Below are 20,498 nucleotides of genomic sequence, written 5' to 3'. Positions count from 1 at the left end.
GGGATATTAATGACAACAGTAACATGTTTTTATAGATGAAGGAATTGTGGCCTGGTGACATAGTGTGGGCTTCTGAAGTAGTTTATGGCTCAGTATCTTATACGAACTTGCCAGTGGTGGTGTGCAGCAGACTAGAGTGGAAAAAAGAAATTTAGAGGAAGAAATAATTTAACAGTTTACGTGCTTACTCTAAATCACCTATGTGCTTGTTTCTGGGGATAAATAGATTAAATGAATTTGTTCCATGCTTTCAAAGAGCTTGTAATCTAGTGGAGAGGATAGACAAACAAGATAACAACAAAAGAACAATAGATACCTGGGTAGATTTAATTAAGTACTTGGAACATAGAGAACACATGGATAATTTCAACTTAAAAGGGTTGGACATGTTAGGTAGAAAGACCAGATGTAAATTACATTACATTGAGCATTTAGGAAACCCTAGGCTTAAATGGCTGGTGGTAGAAGCACAGAGGAAGTGTGGCTCAGAGATGGTGATTGGGGCTTCCTTCTAAAGTCTGTAGTGAATTTACTTCAGGTTTTCGGTAGAACTCTGGTGTAAAAGCTCCTTAGAATGAGGGTGTAGAGGGTGTGAGAATAAAAACAAGAAAACTTGTAGTTGAAGCACAAAATATTGAGGAACTGAACCAAAGAAATGACAGTAGAAATGAAGGTTGGGAGAGATTCAAATTATATTCAAGATTAACATGGACAGGACTTGGTGATTATTTGCATGAGAGTGATCTAGAAGAAACAAGAGTTCCAGGTTGTTCACTTGAGTTCATATTATTGTATGGAAGAGGAAATACAGGAGAAGAAAGATTGGAGGCATAGTGATTGATAAATTCAAAATATGTTCAAATTTGCTTTTTATTTTTTGGCTAAGGCAGTGTCACCTCTTAAATTTTTAAATGCCTTGTTCTAAAATTAATTAATTACTTCATATAATATTTATATGAGGAATGAAAACTTACATAGATTCCTTACCTTTCACTGAGGGAACTGAAGAGAATATGCTTTTTTATGGACATCATTGCTGTAATTTAGGGAAAGGGGAAATTATATGGAATTACAGCTTTCAGGATTAGAAAGCACTATGTAAAGTTTGTTTACTAATGATTAATATAGAAAGAACCAGGCTTTTGTCTGTAATAATACATTATAGCCTGAAAAAGCTTTAATCTTATATTAAAACACAAACCATTAATACCAGATTTCCTGTTTTCTTCCCAGGATAGTCCTCAGTATTATAGGAGAAATCACCAAATATTTAATCATCATATATTATACCTAATTAATTTTTGTAAATTACTAGGATACAGAAAGAAAAGTATGAAATAATACATAGACTATTAGGTGTAGACATATAAAATTTGACTCGTGAGATGAAGAGGAAATATATGACTTCATAAAGTCGTTAACAGTGAAATTTTCCTTAAATAATTCGAATCTTTATTGTTAGTGACCTTTTCACTGCCAAAGTGTTGTATGAAATCTGTTACAAACCTTTTGAAGAACGTTAAACCTCTATAAACTTTTAAGGCATAAGCAGGATTTAAATATCTTGTATTTGGAGATTTTCTGGAATGACTTGTTTTTACTCTCCCTTAAGAGAAGAAGCGGTATAATATTAGATTGTCTGGTTAAGAGCTTTAAAGTCAGAAAAAAATAGGTTTGAGTTGTACAGTTAATGATTGCATGAATTGAATAACTCAACTAACCATTCTAAGCCTCTCTCATTTTTAAACAGGGTTAATTATATAATTATATATAATCTAGTATCGAAAAGTTATTGTGGACATTGTGAGCCATTTAGCACAATGTCTGACATATGTTAAGATCTCAGTAAACATCATCAATTATTCCATCTGTGTGTTTTTTTTATATATTGAAATAGTGGCACAACTAATATATCTGAAGATTTATGATGTCATTATCAATGCAGATTTATGGTTCTATATTTGAAAATGTTTAAGGCCATTATAAAAAGTCCTTTCCTGCTTTGCCTGAAACCTTATTGATAAAACACACATTTTTAGAGCTTTCTGGTTAGGTCTTTTCCTCTCTACATCAACCAATCAAATAAGAATCCCATAATTAAAAAAAGAAAGAAAGAAAGAAAAAACTTGAAAAGAGTTGTAATGAAAGCTTTAGTATTAAGGAGGAAAAAAACACTTTGCTTTCTTTGAATTTTAATAGTAACAACTCTATTTTAGGATGTTTATCGTGATTTAAAATTTCAAACTATAAAATTTGTTTTTTTTTCTTTTTCTATTTTTCATTCTTTAGTAGAAGAGTAAAACATCTCTTTTGCCTTCTAGGTAACAGCTATTGAGCCTATAATTAATCATGGAGGAGCCAGTGCAAGCACTCAACATTTGCACCCAAGTCTGCGTTGGCTTTTTGGTGTGGCAGCCGTGGTAACTGATGTTGGGCAGATCCTTCTTATTGACCTGTGTCTGGATGACTTGTCATGCAATCAGAATGAAGTAGAGGCATCTGGTAAAATTAGTCATTCTTTACTTGAAACCCAATATTGAGAACCTGAAAATTGTAAAATTGTGATGCAGTATATTGGTTTGGAGAAAAAAGTTAAAAAATTTTCTATAGAAGCTTGTTTATATGTCTTTATTTTCTTTATCATTTGGGCCTGTTTACTCTGGATACATTTTGGATGGATTATTCTATATTATCGATGAAGTGTACAGTATACTAGAGTAGATCTTGTAAGAGGTAGGGATTTTGATTGTTTCCACATACACAGTTGGCTAAAGTCTCCCTCACAATGTAACATCCTAAAATAGAATTGTTACTATTAAAATTCAAAGAAAGTAAAGTTTTTTTTCCCTCAGATAAAAAACTTCAGTTCTCCAGGTTTGCTCATTAATGTTCATATTAGTGAGGCCATACAGTATTTGTCCTTTTGTTTTTGGCTAATTTCACTCAGCATAATGTCCACAAGATTCATCCACGTTGTTACATGCTTCATTACTTTATTCTGTCTTAACAGCTATCTAACATTCCATAGTATGAATATACCACAGCTTGTTTAGCCACTTGTCTGTTGATGGACATTTGAGCTGTTTCTTGTTTTGTTCTTGATCTTAGTTCATTTGTTTTTTTTGGTGGGGGGTGCATGATCTAGGAATTGAAATTGGTTCTCCCGCATGGAAGGCGAGCATTCTATCACTGAACCACCTCTGCACCCTAGTTCATTTATTTTTAGTGCCAGTGTCTTGCCAAAGAAATTGAGCTCTAATCTGGTAGAATGCACAGAGTTTGGAATCACTTGCTTGTTTTCATGTGGTGTCGTTTATATTTTGAATTTTCTGTAAATGAAAGTTAACAGTTAGTTTCAGGTTTAACATTTTGACAAGAATACTTTACCAGTGCTGGGTGCTACTGGCATCTAGTGGGTGGAGGCCAAGGATACTGCTTAACATCCAACAATGTATAACAGCCCTCTACAACAAAGGATTGCCTGGTCCAAGATATCAGTGTGCTGAAATTGAGGAATTTCACTGTAGACTCACTCCTGTTACATCCATTGAGATTGTTGTTTGAATCTCTTACTTCATTTAATGGCTGCAAATTGATTTTTAAATTCTGTTGATTTACAGATGAATTTTCTCATTAATTAGGTCTGTTTTGTTTACCCAGGTTATAAAACAAAATGTAGTAAAAATGCTTTTTATTTGTTTAAGTACTAATTTTCAGAGAAATGACTTGATGCCAAGTTACTTGTGGTGGTCTTCACTAAGATCTTTTAGGGGCAGGGGTGTGGACTGCTTAAAAAAGTTTTTTTTTTGATTATCATTATGAACTCGTTCATTACACACTTTAATGTAATTTAATTTTTTTTTTTTTTTTTTATGCTCACAATATCTTTGTAATGGGAGTTCCTTCATTTTGTCTCTTGGGTCCTTTTGACGCATCCGTTTTAGATTTTGATAGCTTCCTAAATTTCTAGCAGACATTTCCTAGGCACCTCATGCTAATTTCCTGCCACAGGCCTGGAACCAGCCATTCCTACAAGTGGAGTATTTAGGTTATAGTTCTGAATTGGAATAAATAATCTGTTTTATTTGTGATTGTTAGGGAAATTGTTTAACCCTTATGTAAAAAAAGATTTCACCTTAAATAATATTTGAGTGTATGGTGAGAGAATTTTTAAAAAATTACATAACTAAATAAATATAAAATAAATTAAACATTATGAAAATTATAGCATTTAAGTAAGTAAATAGATACAGTCGGCTATTTTATAGCTTGGCATCAATTGCTTTTATTGCAATTAACTTGATAGTAATCATTTGTGAATTGAATGATGGTTACCACATCTTTCATTTATTCTGTTCATGAGTTATTAATCTCTTTTGTGTCATTTTGTTTTTAGACCTTGAAGTTATCACTGGTATTCCAGCTGAGGTACCACATGTTAGGGAAAATGTGTTGCGAGAAGGACGACATTTATGTTTCCAGTTAGTAAGTCCATCAGGAACAGCCGTTTCAACTCTTAGTTACATAAGCAGGACAAATCAGCTTGCTGTAGGTTTTTCTGATGGCTTTCTAGCACTTTGGAATATGAAAACTATGAAAAGAGAGTAAGTATAGGTTTTTTTGTTACTTGATTTTTTTATAATTTCTATAACTTATACTCAATTATTTATATTTGAAAATTAGTAAAAAAGAACAAAGGGGAGAATAATGATTGAATTGGGACTGTAGGAAACATTTCTAATCACATTAAATCGTAATTTGATATAATAAAAGATGGCATACACTTCAATTTAGGTTATTTCTATGTTTATTTAAAAGGCATTTCAGTTGTTGTGGTGCTCCATTTGCTGTTAAAATGTGACTCTAAAGAAAAACTACATATTTGTATAGTATGAGTTACTTGAAAAGTACATTTCCCTGTAATCTTCTGTGTGTAGTTAGCAGTTCATAAAATATTCTCACTTGACATTAACAAAGGTTTTTAAAAATGTTATAGAATATTTTTGCTGTCAAAATTTCCCCATAATATTACTGATGACTTAACGCTTTATTGAGGGAAGTGACAAATAGGCATTGTAAATTGTTTTTTTAGTTACTCTCTATTAGTTTAAATAGATGCCTACTTGATATTCATGTTTGTTGGTTTAATGTTTACATCGTTATATTTTTCCTAATACACTGATATTTATTTTTTTAAGTAATTTACCTTGCAAATTAGAGTGGAAAAATAATCATTCTTTCAGACTTTCTGCTCAATTAGTCTAACCAGCAAATTAATTTCTACTGGACTGGGTTGGTTCTAAATGTTTTCTGAGTTTAACATGGAGATAAAAGATATAGAAAACGGCAAGAAGAGTTCTTCATTTCAAAAAAACCAATTTCTTTTTCTTCCTTTCTTTTTTATTAATTTTAAAATTTTTTTAAAAATACCAAAAAACACCAAACACAAACATTCTTAACTTTTGATTATTCCATTCTACATATATAATCAGTAATTCACAGTATCATCACATAGTTGCATATTTATCATCATGATCATTTCTTAGAACATTCACATCTATTCAGAAAAAGAAATAAAAAGAAAACAGAAAAAAATTCATACATATCATACCCCCACTCCTCCCCCTCACCAATCACCAGCATTTCAGTCTAAATTTATTTTAACATTTGTTCCCCCGATTATTCATCTTTATTCCGTATGTTTTACTCGTCTGTTGATAAGGTTTGTAAAAGGAGCATCAGACACAGGTTTTCACAATCATACAGTCACAACACGAAAGCTTTATCATTATACATTCATCTTCAAGAAACATGTCTACTGGAACACAGCACCACATTTTCAGGCACTTCCCTCCATCCTGTCCACTACATCTTGACTAACAAGGTGATACCTGTTTAATGCGTAAGAATAACCTCCAAGATAACCTCTCGACTCTTGTCTGGAATCTCTCAGCCATTGACACTTTATTTTGTCTCATTTCATTCTTCCCCCTTTTGGTCGAGAAGGTTTTCTCAATCCCCTGATGCTGAGTCTCGGCTCATGGTAGAGATTTTCTCAATCCCTTTGCTGAGTCTCACTTCATTTTATGATTTCTATCCCATCTTGCCAGGAAGGTCCACACCCCTGGGGGTCATGTCCCATGTAGATGGAGGGAGGGTGGTGAGTTTGCTTGTTGTGTTGGCTGGAGAGAGAGGCCACATCTGAGCAACAAAAGAGGTTATCTTGGGGGTGACTCTTAAGCCTAATCTTAAGTAGGCTTGACCTATCCTTTGTGGGGTTAAGTTTCATATGAACAAACCCCAAGATTGGAGGCTCAGCCTATAGCTTTGATTGTCCGCACTGACAAGCCAATGTCTTAATGTTGAATTGTTTAATAATATTATAAAGTAGGATATTATTATATACCTCTTAACTGAACTCTCAGGGTCCCTGGGCTTCCTCAAAGTCAAATTTTCTCCAAAGTACCAGTGACAAAGCAGCTTTGCTATTGCCTAATACTTTCCTGTGGGAAATTCCTCTTAATTCTTTGCTGATATCCTTGCTAGTTTATCTAATCTTGTCTTTGAATTGGTCCTAAGGAATTCCTGGAGTTCCTGCCTTCTATAACAGTGTTTTCTCTAGCTAGTGTCATCTCTTAGATAACTATGCTTTTTAAAAGGTTTTTGGGAGCTCTTTAGGGTTTCTATCTTTTTTTCTGTCTTAGTTGTAGGAAAACTAGTTCTAAAATTCAGAGTAGCTGCACATTGTCGCAGTATCTCATCTCTTTCTAGGGAAATTCTTAATGGGGAAATGTGTTTAATAGTATACATTTATGTGACTGGAAGAATTAATTCACCCATACATGTGTGTGTTTATTTTAGTAATTCTAATCCTTCCCAGTTCTACCTGGGGAGTGGACACCATGGCCATAGTCTTGCTATCTTATGCCCTCTGTAGTTTGAAGATAAGACAACCTGGCCATGTGCCTGAATCAGTCAGTTTTCGGGATCATATGAATAATTGTTGCTCTAACTCAAATACTTAACATCAAATATCTCCTTCCTTTCTTTTTCATAAATTTAGTCAGAATGAAAAGTATGAAATGTTTTAAGTTTTTATGTTTGATATAGGTATTACACACAACTGGAAGGTGGAAGAGTTCCTGTATATGCTGTTACTTTTCAAGAACCTGAGAATGATCCTCGTAATTGCTGTTACTTGTGGGCTGTTCAGTCTACACAAGATAGGTACGTGTGATATGTGGTTTTAAAAAATATAAAAAATGGACCAGTTGGGTGCATGGGTGGTTCAGTGGTAAAGTGCTTGCCTTTCATGCAGGACACCTAGGTTCAATTCCCAGACTATGTACCCCCCCCCTCAAAAAAAGAAACAGTTACTTTGGAAAACCATGTTCTATATTGTCTCTTTTAGTGAGTTAATGAGTGGTAGTTGAAATGATTTTAATAGTTAAGTGATTGTTTCTATATGTTTGAGTCATTCTCAGATATCAGTAAGAAAAAAATTGTTCTTGCTTGACTTGTTTGAATATTATTTAAAAAGGTAAACAAATATAAATAATAAGTCAGCAACCTCTTGAATATCTTAGGCGCATTTTATGGCCTTCTATTTTCTCTCATTAGAGTGTCTTTTCTCTTCTATAATCTAATTCCTTCTTTCTCTGTGTTGTTTGTTCCTCTCTTTCATTTTAATTTATCCCCATTCTGTTTTCTAGTCCTTCTACTTGTTTTTTGCAATATATTCCTGGTATTAATTTGATTATTCTTTCCCTGTTTCTCTGTCATAAGCCTTGATTTTGTTCCACCTGTAGCTAGTGAGGAATGTTTCCTTTCAATTTAATTTCTCACTAGTTAAGTTTGTTCGTTTCTGGTTCTAGAACTACAGAAGTATTGAGTATCCCTACTTATTCTTTTGTGTTTAGTTCTTCTTTGAGGAAGCAACAGTTAAGTTTGTGGTATCAGTCCTCTTTTCTTAAAAAGTTACTGTTCCCAGTAATCTTTCTTCCTAAGTCCAGTCTACCCTGGATGTGGGCTGTGGTAATTTTGAGTCTTTGTATTGGATGTTGCTGTTTTTACATTTTTTCTTACTCCATACTTTAGTGAGTGTGAGCATGAAAATGGAAGAATTGGTTTGCCACTTGTGAAATTTGTTAATCCTGGGCTTAAGAAAAAATAAAATGAAAATAGAGTCACAGTTATTAGGACTCCCCTCTCTGAATTAAATCCATGTTCCATTCACCTGAGTGTGATATTGGCCAGCAGCAGTTTGAGGAATGTGCTTTGTGAAGGCTTTGTTTGTAAGGGGGAACTTTTACTTTTTTCTTAATTTCCCATATTAAATTTTAAAGAGTTTCTGTTTCACATTATTTTGGAACTCAATGAATAAAAGCCTGCATTCACTTTCATCATTCCATTGTTGATTTTATGGATTTTTCAGAGTTTTAATGTTTTTAGTCTCAAAAGTGGTATCTACTCTATTTTTATAAACATAAAACTATTTGGACTTTATCTGCTGATTTTTTTTTTTTCAAAAATCCTTGTGGACTATATGCAACTCCCTTAAGTCTATTTGGAGGTTATGTTCAGAACTGTGCATGCATTCTTAGCACTGGTAAATCATGGTTTTCAGTATGAGCAAGGTAGTGTTTCCTGTTTTGCCTATGATGGTGATCTGTGTTTATCTTTATTGTCTACATCACAGTAAATACCTGGGAACAATTCTTAATGATTTTTAAACCACTTTCTAGTACTCTTTAATTTTTTAATTTCTTAGTTTTTTTAACATTTTTTAAATTGTGAAATATAACATATATACCAAAAAAAAGCAATAAATTTCCAAGTGCATTTGAACAAGTATGTTAAATAAGAACAGATTTTAAAGTTTGGTATGGGCTATGATTTCACGGTTTTTCGTTTTTTCTTCTAGCTGCTCTAAGACACTGGAGACCAAAACAAATATCAATATAATGATTCAGCAGTCATACTCATTTGTTAAATCCTATCTTCTCTATTATACTCCTCCTTTTTTCTGAAAAATAACATATACAAAAAAAGCAATAAATTTTGAAGTACATTGCAACACTTAGTTATAGAACAGATTTCAGAGTTTGGTATGGGTTATAACTCCACCATTTTAAACGTTTTAACTTTTAGCTGTTCTAAAATAATGGAGACTAAAAGAAATATCAATATAGTGATTCACCACTTATACTCATTTGTTAGACTCTACCTTCCGGTAAAACTCCATCACCTTCGATCTTTCTCCCACTCTTTAGGGATTTTGGGCTATGCCCATTCTAACTTTTTCATGTTGGAAGGAGCTCGTGATAATATGGGATAGGGGAATGAAATAAGTTGATATTCTTGAAATGTTGGCCCCTCTGCATTTCAGGACCATTTCCTGGTACTCTTAAAGAACAGGTTTCATTTGATTTGAAATTTGGATTATTTTTTCCTGAAAGATTTATTTTGCATTTGCTAATGTTATTGATATAAGGTATTTTGAGAGCAGTATTTTTTGTGGACCTCAAGCCTTTAATTAGGACCCTTAAATTAGTAGGTCATCTATCTCTTGGAAAATCTAGTGAAAACTGATTGTGCGTGTGTATGTATATGTATTATCACACACAAATAATATAAATAGTTTTGTATACAATTTAAAGGGGCTTATACATGCTCTGAGTCTACCCATTGACCATGGGTCAGGAACCCTGTTTTTAAATTACTCTTAGACTGACTCTTAATTTACAAAGGTTTGTAATACAACCATGTCCTATCTTTGTTTTGTTATGTTTTCCCTCATCATTGAATTCTCAGCATCTTAATCAATTATACGTGATTAAATTAGAAAGAAGGTGGTATCTTTTATTCCCTTGTCAGAGAAAAAAATAAAAGAGGAAAAAGAGAATCACTAGAGGGTATATACCACCATAAAATTGTTACCATCATTCTGATCAGTAATAAAAGCAGAATTTAGTTCTGTAATGTGGAAAAGTAAATTGAAGAGACGACAAGTTTTTATTTTTCACTGTATGCAGTCTATACTGTTGAGTATTTGGGTTTTTAGAAGCTACTTGTCTTTTTTTCATGGCCATGTATTTATTCCCTCTTTATAATTTTGAGACCTCATATGTTCTGGTAACTGCTTAGGGAATATAGCAATGAGGTTTGGCACTGGACTCAGTGAGAAGGCCAGACAGACAGTAAATAATTGGTTAAGAAAACACACCAGTTAATACATTTAATATAATTTTAAGTAGTGATGTTAAATGCCAAAAAATAAAATTATGAAATGGGTCATTAGAGGTATGGAGGAGTAAGGGACTTCTATTTTAGGTAAGCCAGTTGGTGAGATTTGAATGTAGTTGGTTAGGGAATGGGGAAAGCCAAGGGAAGATCTAGGGAGAAGGGTGCAAAAGCCTTTAAGGGAAATATTTCAAGAGAAAGCAAGAAAGCCAATAAGGGTAGAGGATGGACTCTGTGCTCCTCACGCTGCATGCTGTACTTGAGTAGTATCTTTGCTTTACATCCTTATGGTCTGGGACAATATCTTCATATTAGATAAAAAAAAAGCATAGCAAGATGGAAAAGAAAGTAAGAAGAAGCCTAGAGCATAATTGTCCCTTAAGAAGGTTTCCCTGTAGTTGCCGTGGGATAATTTTGCTCACATCCCAGCTTGGCTCTGGGGTTACCATACCTAGCTGCAAAAGAAGCTGGGTAATGTAGTGTATATTTTGGGCAGCCTTGTGCCTAGCTTAAACATACCTGTTGAAGAAGGGGAAAAAGAATATTGGGTAAACAGTTTGTAATGTTCTCTGCCACATAAATTATCACCTAAAATATGCAGAAAACATGAGCTTGAGTTAATTAGCACCAATAAGAAGTAAACGTTATTGTTCCAAAGGACTGCATTTTGTGGAAACAAGCAAATAAAGCTAATTTCTTTGTAGTGACCTTTACTCAGTATTGTATACAAAGTAAATTTAATTGGAGAATAAATGATATTTAATGTAATACATTCTGCGTGTTTCCTCAGTTAATTTCTATTTTTTTCAGTGAAGGGGATGTTTTGAGTTTGCATCTGCTTCAGCTGGCCTTTGGTGATAGAAAGTGTTTGGCATCAGGACAAATTTTATATGAGGTAAAAGGTAATGGTAACGTGAAGTCACATTACCATTTTGTTCATTCTTTCGCTATTTTAAATTTGTTATCTTAGCTTTAAAATATTGAAAAGTTATTCTTATATTCATAATATAGTAGGAGAAGTGTTAAATTGAAAATTCGGAGATTTAGCTATTTTACCTCAGAGGCACTCTTGCCTTTCACAGTGTATCATTTTCCTCTGAAATGAGGGGATTGGGCTAGACTTGAGCTTGGTAGCCAGGAAAAATAGCCCCCACTTTGTTGCTTTGATTAGATTATCAAGAGTAACCCATGGGATAACTTTATAAATAGCCATGTTTTTACTACTGTAAAAAAGGGTGAATAATGTAGCCTTTAAGATAAGGAGTCACCTATTTTTCCTGGCTGAATTCCTGAGGAAACTGTGGGATGCTGCTAATAGCATATTTTGCCAATCCTCACTACCCGTCTCTAAAACATGGTTTCTTAATAATTGAGTTGTAGATATACAGATTTTAGGGAATTCACAAAGTCTTTGAAATTATGTATGGAATATTTATGATCATTTTTCTAATGACAGACTCAAGACTTTTAGATTATTAAAGGAATCAGTGCACAAAAAGTTTAAGAACTACTGTTCTGGAGCAAGAATTTTTATGAGAATATAGATTGCTGGCCTAGGGTATGCAATTTCAGTGGTTATTCCACTTTACACTCTAACCAGTGGTACATGAGGGTTCCCATGTTTAATAACAGTTTTAGGACATTTATCGGTAATTATTTGTGTGAGACTAAATCTAGCTTTTTATTTGTGATAATAGTATATGAAATCGTGTAGCCTCTTGCAGCGAATTAAGCTGTTCAATCTTTACCTTTGTTTTCTTTGTACTTACCTGAATAAATCTTTAAATTTGGAGAATGTTTAATTTTAGAGAGACTTTTTGCTAAGAATCCTAAAATACAAATTCATGTACATTTTATGTTTCAGGGGCTAGAGTACTGTGAAGAGAGATATACACTGGACCTTACAGGTGGCATGTTTCCGTTGAGGGGACAGACTAGTAATACCAAACTTTTGGGATGCCAGAGTATAGAGAAATTTCGATCTCATGGTGACAGGGAGGAAGGCATGAATGAAGGTTGGTTAAAAGTACTTTTGTATCATGTACATTGATTTAAGATTTATGACAGTTTATTTGTTTCTAGCGTTCATACTCTAGAAGTACTAATTATGGGATTTATTCAAGTCTGTATGAAATACTTGATATTTTTTACTCTTCACATTGCTACATAGAACTCAAGAGTAGATTAGGATAATGACACGACCCTTGTTTTTTTAATCCAGGGCTCACCACACAAAAATGGTCTCTAGTCTTAGCTAGTATAAAATAACAAGGAGAACATCTCTGCTAAAATGAAACTCTGTGTCCTCTCTCTTTGTACTAAGAGAATTATGCTAGAGCTGGGAAATGCCTCATAGTCTCTGAGTAATGTTTCTCTGTATTTTTTTACTTGTATATGGTAAACCTGCCTTGGCTGTCTTGGATTTTTTCATCCCTTCCTGAGAAACATCCTTGTATAGTAAAAATTTTATAGATTTTGGAATTCAACATGGTTCAGTCCTACCTAGCTCTGGCACTAGCTGCCTTTCATAAATTATTTAACATCTCTGAGACTTTGTTTCCGTATCCCTAAATGGTGTAGTACAGTTACACCTTTTTAAAAGGGTGATTGTAAAGATTAAATGAGAGATGGTGTGATAGTACCTGCTGTTTACTTGGCTATTCTCTGTTGGTTCTGTAAACGTTTAGCAGGGCCCAGGGTGTTTCTGTGTTCTTTTGGGATTCATTCTCTTGGTGAGCGCGTCCATCCTGGATCTACTCTATTCTCTCTTTGTGGTCCAGTTTTCATATACAACTAAACATGTCATAAATGGAAATTGCCATGCTTTCTCTATTCCTGTTCCACACACACATCTTTCTTTTTCTGTTTTCCGTGAGTTCTGTTTCAGATTTTTACTGTTCTTTTTTTTTTCCATCCCCCTTTTTTGATCTGGTTCTTCTGATGTCTTTTACACTATCCTTTCTTTTCCATTCCCACAGTCACCATCCAAGTATTCTCTTTAACCCTGTAGCTAGATGAGTCTTCACCTGGGTTCTGCTAAACAAGTAAGCCCTTATGCTCTAAGGCATTATTGAAGATAGCATATTCACTTCTCTGGTGCTAACTTTGTGCCATCAGCCATCTTTGGAAGAATATTCATTCTTTGGATATTCTACTTCCATTACCTCAAAGTTGTTAAATTGTTAACTGAAAACAAACCAGGATATAACTTTGCTGATGAGTACTTTTTAACAAAGTTTCTATGAAGTGTAGATAGTCGGATCAAGTAGATAAATCTCTTCTAATAAACAAATGATAGATGTTTTGAAATATCAAATAAAATGTGAATTGAACCTCTTAATTTTGTAAGGAAATCTTGCTTTAATTCTTTTGGGAGAATTTTACTTTGAGATTCTTTTTTTTAATTATCTTTTTTTGTTTCAGCTTTATCTCCTGACACCAGTGTTTCAGTCTTTACCTGGCAGGTGAATATATATGGACAGGGCAAGCCTTCTATATATTTGGGACTTTTTGACATAAATCGTTGGTATCATGCACAAATGCCAGATTCCTTAAGGTATGATTGTTTTTCATTCCTTTTTTCTTTTTCCTCTTGGTATTTGTTTGTGTAGCAGATCAGTGACTTAGTAAATTTTTATTTTAGATCAGGAGAATATCTTCATAATTGCTCTTATTTTGCACTGTGGTCATTGGATTCTGTTGTAAGTAGGACTTCTCCACATTACATCTTGGATATATTAGTACACGAGAGAAGTTTAAGTCGAGGAGTTCCTCCTTCATATCCACCTCCTGAGCAGTTTTTTAACCCAAGTACTTACAATTTTGGTATGTATTTCCTTAACATTACCTTTTGAGAAATATAAAATGCAAAGGATTGTACATGCCTGTGTGTGTATATATATATATAGTATTATTCATATGTTACTATTAACATGGATAATTTAGGAAATTAATTTGATATGTATATTTGAGAAATTTAATATTAAATATTTTATAAAGAAATCATCACTATTCTTTTGAATTTTCTGAAGCAGATATTAGCCACTTCACAGTGAGCAAATTTGTAATATGTTTTCTTAGAATAAGAATGAAAAAAAATTAGTTTGTTATATGTTATAATTTGACCTCATGCCTAGTAATCTGTTACCAGGATCAATTTCATTGTAATAGTGCCATTTAAATATATTATATAAATGGATTTCTTAAAATCTTTTTTGTAGGTGCCACTTGTTTATTAAACTCAGGAGTTATTCATATAACTTGTACTGGCTTTCAGAAGGAGGTAGGTAACCACCAGCAATGTGGGCTGTTTCTTACTGAATTAAAGTCAGATTTTAGGAAATACTGATTCATGGATGTAAATTTTGTTTAGTATTAATTATATAAATTTATTTCTTCTAAATGGAGGCTTCTCCTGTGCTTATGAGATTAGCAGCTAGTAGCGGTTATTGATGCTACTACAGAGAGGCATTGAAATGTTTCTTTAGTAGCTTTACATGTATGTTAGCTACTTGAACCCCAAGGAAAAGAATGAATTAAGTCACCCTTCCACAATTCTTTATCCTTACTCTTTGTTCTCTTTCTCTCAAGCTATTCATTCATCTTATCACTAAATGAAATGATGCAAAAATGTACCTAGTACAGTGATACAGAACCTGGAACCTAATGAATGGTAACTAAGTTGAAAAAATATTTTTCACGGAAACAAGATAGCAGACCTTTAAATAATAATCAGCCAGATATGGATGAATGCCATATTTATGCATCATATCAGATTTCTTTTGAATTAGATCTGAAAAATAAATTTCAGAGTAGTTGTTTGTTTGTTTTGGTCACATTTGTCAAGATCTGTCACTAAATCTTTCAGGATTAGAGAAGGCATTTTAATTTGTAAAAGTTGCTGGAATGCAATATACCAGAAATGGAATGGCTTTTTTTTTGTATGCTGTATGGCAGGGTCACATTTCATTATTTTTCCACATGAGTATCTCATTATTGCAGCACCGTTTGTTCAGTTTTTTGTTTTGTTTTGTTGTTTGTTTGTTTGTTTGTTTGGGGGGATGTTCATGGACCGGAAATTGAACCTGGATCTCCCGCATGGCAGACTAGAATTCTACCGCTGAACTACCCTTGCACCCCCTGGAATGGCTTTTAAAAGGGGATATTTATCAAGTTTACAGTTCTTAGACCGTGGAAATGTTCAAGCTAAGGCATCCAGGGAAAGATACTTGACTCAGGAAAGGCTGATGGGTCCAGAACATCTCTCTGTCAGCTGGGAAGACACACACAACGTCTGCTGGCATTCTCTTCTCATTTCATAAGCCTTCCTCAGGGCCGTTTTCCTTCTGCATCTCCAAAGATCTCTGGCTGTGTGGGCTCTGTGGCCACTCAAGTTTTATCAGAATGGCTCCCTCTTAAAGGACTCCAGTAAACAACCCCACCTTGAATGGGTGGAGACACATCTCCAAGGAAATAATAAAAAAGATCCCACCCAGGGGACACCCAAATCAATAGGCTGACCCTTTGATCTTGGTGTTTGCCCCTATGAAATTTATTCCTGCAAAGGACAGGCTAATCATACTTAAAATTAGGCCTAAGAGTCACAGAGAACCTGAGTTTTGTGCTCAGATGTGGCTTCTCTCTCTAAGCCAGCATGGTCAGTGAACTCACTGTCCTCCTCAGCTACGTGAGACATGACTCCCAGGGGTGTACATCTCCTTGCAACATGGGACTGAAATCCCGGAATGAGCCAAGACGCGGCATCAAGGGATTGAGAAAACCTTGACCCAAGGGGAAGAGAGAAATGAGAAAAAATAAAGTGTCAGTGGCTGACACATTTTAAACAGTTGAGAGGTTCCCCTGGAAGTTGTTCTTACACATTGTATAGACATACCTTTTTAGTTTATGGTGTATTGCAGTGGCTAGAGAGAAGTACCTGAAACTATTGAGCTGTGTTTCAGTAGCCTAGATTCTTGAAGATGATTGTATAAAGATTCGAGTGTGACTGTGATTGTGAAAATCTTGTGTCTAATGCTCCTTTTATCTAGGGTATGGACAGATGAGTAAAAAATATGGATAAAAAATAAACAAAGTGGGGGACAAAGATTAAAATAAATTGAGTGGATGGAAATACTAGTGGTCACTGAGAGGGAGGGGTAAGGGGTATGGTATGTTTGAATTTTTTCTTTTTATTTCTTTTTCTGGAGTGATGCAAATGTTCAAAAAAAATGATCATGGTAATGAATAGACAGCTATGTGATGATATTGTGAGCCATTGACTGTATACCATGTATGAAATGTTTGTTTGTTAAGAATGTATGTTGTTTTATCCAGCAATATTGAATGAGGATTAAAGAGCATGGCTTTTTGGGGTACATGACAGTTTCATACTGGCATAGAAGGTTCTTTCCCTTGCAAGAAGTACAAAAATTTAGTCTTGAACAATTTCCATTCTTGAATTTAGTTTTAATTAAAATGTTAAGTGTTAAATAGGGTAATGTGTTCATTAATCTTAAATTTTATTATTTAAATTGAACATTGATTGTCTTATTAATTTCTCTATTATAGACCTTGACTTTTTTAAAGAAATCTGGACCATCTCTCAATGAAGTCATTCCTGATGGTTATAATCGATGTCTTGTGGCTGGCCTTCTCTCACCAAGACTTATTGATATTCAGCCTTCCAGTTTAAGTCAGGTGAGAGGATCTTTTTCCCCCTTTATTAGAGAATTTGTGGGTTTACAGAAAAATCATACATAAAATACAGGATTCCTATATACCATGCTATTATTAACACCTTGCATTGGTGTGAAACATTTGTTAGAATTGATAGCAAGTGAGATAATTTTTCGTTTCTTTTAATCAGATATTGTAACTTTATTCTAATGAAAAATCAACTAAATAATTTCTGCAAAAGTAGGTGAAATGCTCACTGTACATCAATTGTGACTGTGGTCTTGGTTTTGGTCTAAAATTCATATTCGCAGGACCCAACAGGCCACAATCTGACACCCTGTTTACTTAGCTGTTTAGATAGGTAGAGGGCAGGAAATACAGCGTGACATTTCATTAGATGAAGCCCTTGTAGCAGTCTGGGGACTATTTTCCAGCCCCCAGAGGGAACAGCATGGATTAAAAAAAAATTAGGCCACTTGAAACCATTTTGGCTTAGGTGAATTTGTTGTTCTTTAACAACAAAGTATGGTCCCTAGCGTCGGATTCACCAGGGAACTTGTTAGAAATGCAAATTCTAGGTTCCCATGACAGACCACTGAATTGGAAGTCCTAGGTGGTAGAGCCCAGCAATCTGTATTAACAAGCCCTCAGTGTGATTCTGATGTACTGGTAAGATAATCACTGCTCTGCAGAAACCAGTGGATTATGTATTTTAAACATTTTTTATTATAAAATGTAACATACATATAAAAAAGCAATAAATTTCAAAGTATGTTGTAACAAGTAATTATAGAACAGATTCGCATATAGATTACTGTTTCCCAATTTGAAGTTTTGCATTCTAGTTGCTCCAAGATACTGAAGACTAAGAGAAATATCAGTATAATGATTCAACAGTCATAAAAATCCTATCTTCTCTGTTATAATTCCTCCTCCTTTTTGATCCTTCTCCCAAACTTTAGGGATATTTGGCCGGTGCCCATTCTAACTTCTTCATGTTGGAAGGGTTGTTGATAATATGGGATAAGGGGATGGAAGTAGTTGATGTTCTTGGAGAGGCTGGCCCCTCTGCATTTCAGGACTTATTTGGCCTAGGGACACATCTGGAGATTGTTTCTGAAAAGTAATTTTAGCACGTGCAACTTTTGTAGAATTTCAGATAGAGCCCTGAGTATTCTTAAAGGTTAACGGGAATGGTTTTGGTTGGTTTTGGCAAACCCTGGTAATTAGAAATATCTAGCCAAAGCTTGCTTAAGAATATTCTTGCTTAAGAATAGATACATAAATTCAATAGGTAGATAGATAAATATTTGTTTACTTATTTACAAAATAAACCTCTCTTCCTCTGGTCTTATACAGTAGTTGAAGTTCTAAAATATATACAATGTCCTCTTAACCCCTGTATTCTGATTCACTTTAGTCCTGACCTGATCGTCTTCATTCTTATTACTAATTGAAGCCTGATCTTTTTTTTGGTTTCTTTAACAATTGTATGTAGTAATGCTGACTTTCAGAGCTGCAGAACTCCAACTCTAGGTCTTAGGTGTCACACAAGTACCCAGAGTTCCAGGGAGATACCAGGTTATACATATGTAACATAGCACCTCAAAATCTAAAATAACATTAACAGCTCTGGATTAAATGTGACTGGTATACAAGCTTACAATCTCGGCCCAGTTAGAAATTGTGTGTTTTGAAAGCCTATTGGTGAAGATTCCAAGTTCCTGCAATAGAGATTAATCAGTTATTGGAATTGAATTCAGTCATGGAAGCCAAAATCTTAACTACCCCTGGATATGCATAATCTACTCAGAGTTCTTCTAGTATAATTCATTTTATTAGTTAGTAGGTACTATTCTAATAAACAGTATTACCTATTGACACAGCTAATAATATTCTACATTTATTGTAACTCAGTATTTGCCACTAAAATAGTGTAGGAGAAGGCCAGATCATTTTCCTCAAGTTTAAAAGTTAAAAAGTTTTAACTCTTTATCTCTTATCCCCAAGTAATGTTTGAGTTAAGGTATTTAAATGACCAGAGACATGTAGCATAATGAATTCATAAAAAAAAAAAATTAAATATTATTGGTGGTGATTTAATGCCCACAGTTGGAATTTAATACTTAATTTCATAGGAATTAAGAGAAACATTTAAAACTATTAATATTTGAAGGGTTTTTTCTTTTTCTCCCCCCTTTTATATTATGCACCTATATAAATGTTATTTACCACATAGTCATGTGATGAGTATAACTTGTTTATCCTGAAGTTTCTACGTTGCTTTTTATTTTCCTTGTCCAATCTATCATTTACACAGTCTTAATTTTTAGTTCTCATTAATTTTTTGTGGTACTTGTTCTCCCTCATGCAAAAAACATTTTTTAATTTATACTTTTAATTGCTATCATTGTACATTATAGGCTCTTTTTTCTTTAGAACCCCAATTAGACAAATATTGGGTATCTGGAGTTGATCAGATAGCTTAACTTTACTTTTCAGTTGATGGTGTCTTTTGCATCTGACTTGACTCATTATCTTTATCAGACTTTCTGTTGGATTGTAACAGTTTTGCACCTTCATTTAAAATTTCTTTGGTGTCTCATTCTTTGACCATCCTCTTATCATACTGTTTTTGTTTTATGGGCCTAACATCTTCTGTGTCTAAAGCTTTATTGAGTTTTCTGCATTGTCTGTTTTCACTGGAGTAATTTTTCTCTTTAGTACTTTGGTCTTTTTTATGCCAAGATCAATATCTGCTCATGTAAAATGAGTCATGACAGATTATAAACTCTCTTTTGGGTGGATAGAGTGCATCTAGAGGCAACCTTTACTTTAGTATCATAGATTCGATGTGAATGATTCCAGTAGAGAAATCTCAGATGTCACACTTTTTTTCTGAGGCCATTCAGTTTTCCAAAGATCTGTCAGGCTGGCCTCCATATGGCCTCCATAGTTCTTTGTTGCAGGGTAACAGAGAGGATGAGCCAATCTGTTCCATATGCTAACTTTTTTTTTTTTTTAACATAATTCATTTTATTAGTTAGTAGGTACTATTCTAATAAACAGTATTACCTATTGACACAGCTAATAATATTCTACATTTATTGTAACTCAGTATTTGCCACTAAAATAGTGTAGGAGAAGGCCAGATCATTTTCCTCAAGTTTAAAAGTTAAAAAGTTTTAACTCTTTATCTCTTATCCCCAAGTAATGTTTGAGTTAAGGTATTTAAATGACCAGAGACATGTAGCATAATGAATTCATAAAAAAAAAATTAAATATTATTGGTGGTGATTTAATGCCCACAGTTGGAATTTAATACTTAATTAAATCGAACCCGGGTCCTCGGGCATGGCAGGCAAGCACTCTTACCTGCTGAGCCACTGTGGCCCCCCCTGCATATGCTAACTTTTAACTTGTTGTCTATTTCAGCCCCATGTTTGACCACCCTTCCCATTAAACTTTTTACCTGGTTTCTCCAAGAACTTAGCCTTAGTAAAATTCTGAGAATCAAACTAGCTCTTCTGTCATCTAGCTTCCCTCTTCATTTAGGACATGGTTTCCTACACATTAAATCT

General features: G+C 34.0%; 1 protein-coding gene across 6 annotated transcripts in view; it reads left to right on the top strand.

The window, feature by feature from the left end:
• The window catches only part of AHCTF1 (AT-hook containing transcription factor 1), a 125,449-nt gene that overhangs the window by 20,786 nt on the left and 84,165 nt on the right, over positions 1-20,498 (top strand). For all 6 annotated transcript variants that reach the window (XM_077168542.1, XM_077168543.1, XM_077168545.1 and 3 more), the window contains exons 4-12: positions 2,322-2,502; positions 4,397-4,604; positions 7,111-7,227; positions 11,053-11,137; positions 12,107-12,257; positions 13,666-13,798; positions 13,886-14,067; positions 14,463-14,524; positions 16,810-16,938. In XM_077168542.1, coding sequence (XP_077024657.1) covers positions 2,322-2,502; positions 4,397-4,604; positions 7,111-7,227; positions 11,053-11,137; positions 12,107-12,257; positions 13,666-13,798; positions 13,886-14,067; positions 14,463-14,524; positions 16,810-16,938 — 1,248 coding nt within the window. The remainder of the gene's footprint in view (positions 1-2,321; positions 2,503-4,396; positions 4,605-7,110; positions 7,228-11,052; positions 11,138-12,106; positions 12,258-13,665; positions 13,799-13,885; positions 14,068-14,462; positions 14,525-16,809; positions 16,939-20,498) is intronic.

This window comes from Tamandua tetradactyla, chromosome 7 (assembly GCF_023851605.1).
Source record: "Tamandua tetradactyla isolate mTamTet1 chromosome 7, mTamTet1.pri, whole genome shotgun sequence".
Lineage (NCBI taxonomy): Eukaryota > Metazoa > Chordata > Mammalia > Pilosa > Myrmecophagidae > Tamandua > Tamandua tetradactyla.
This window is presented reverse-complemented; position numbering and strand designations above follow the sequence as displayed.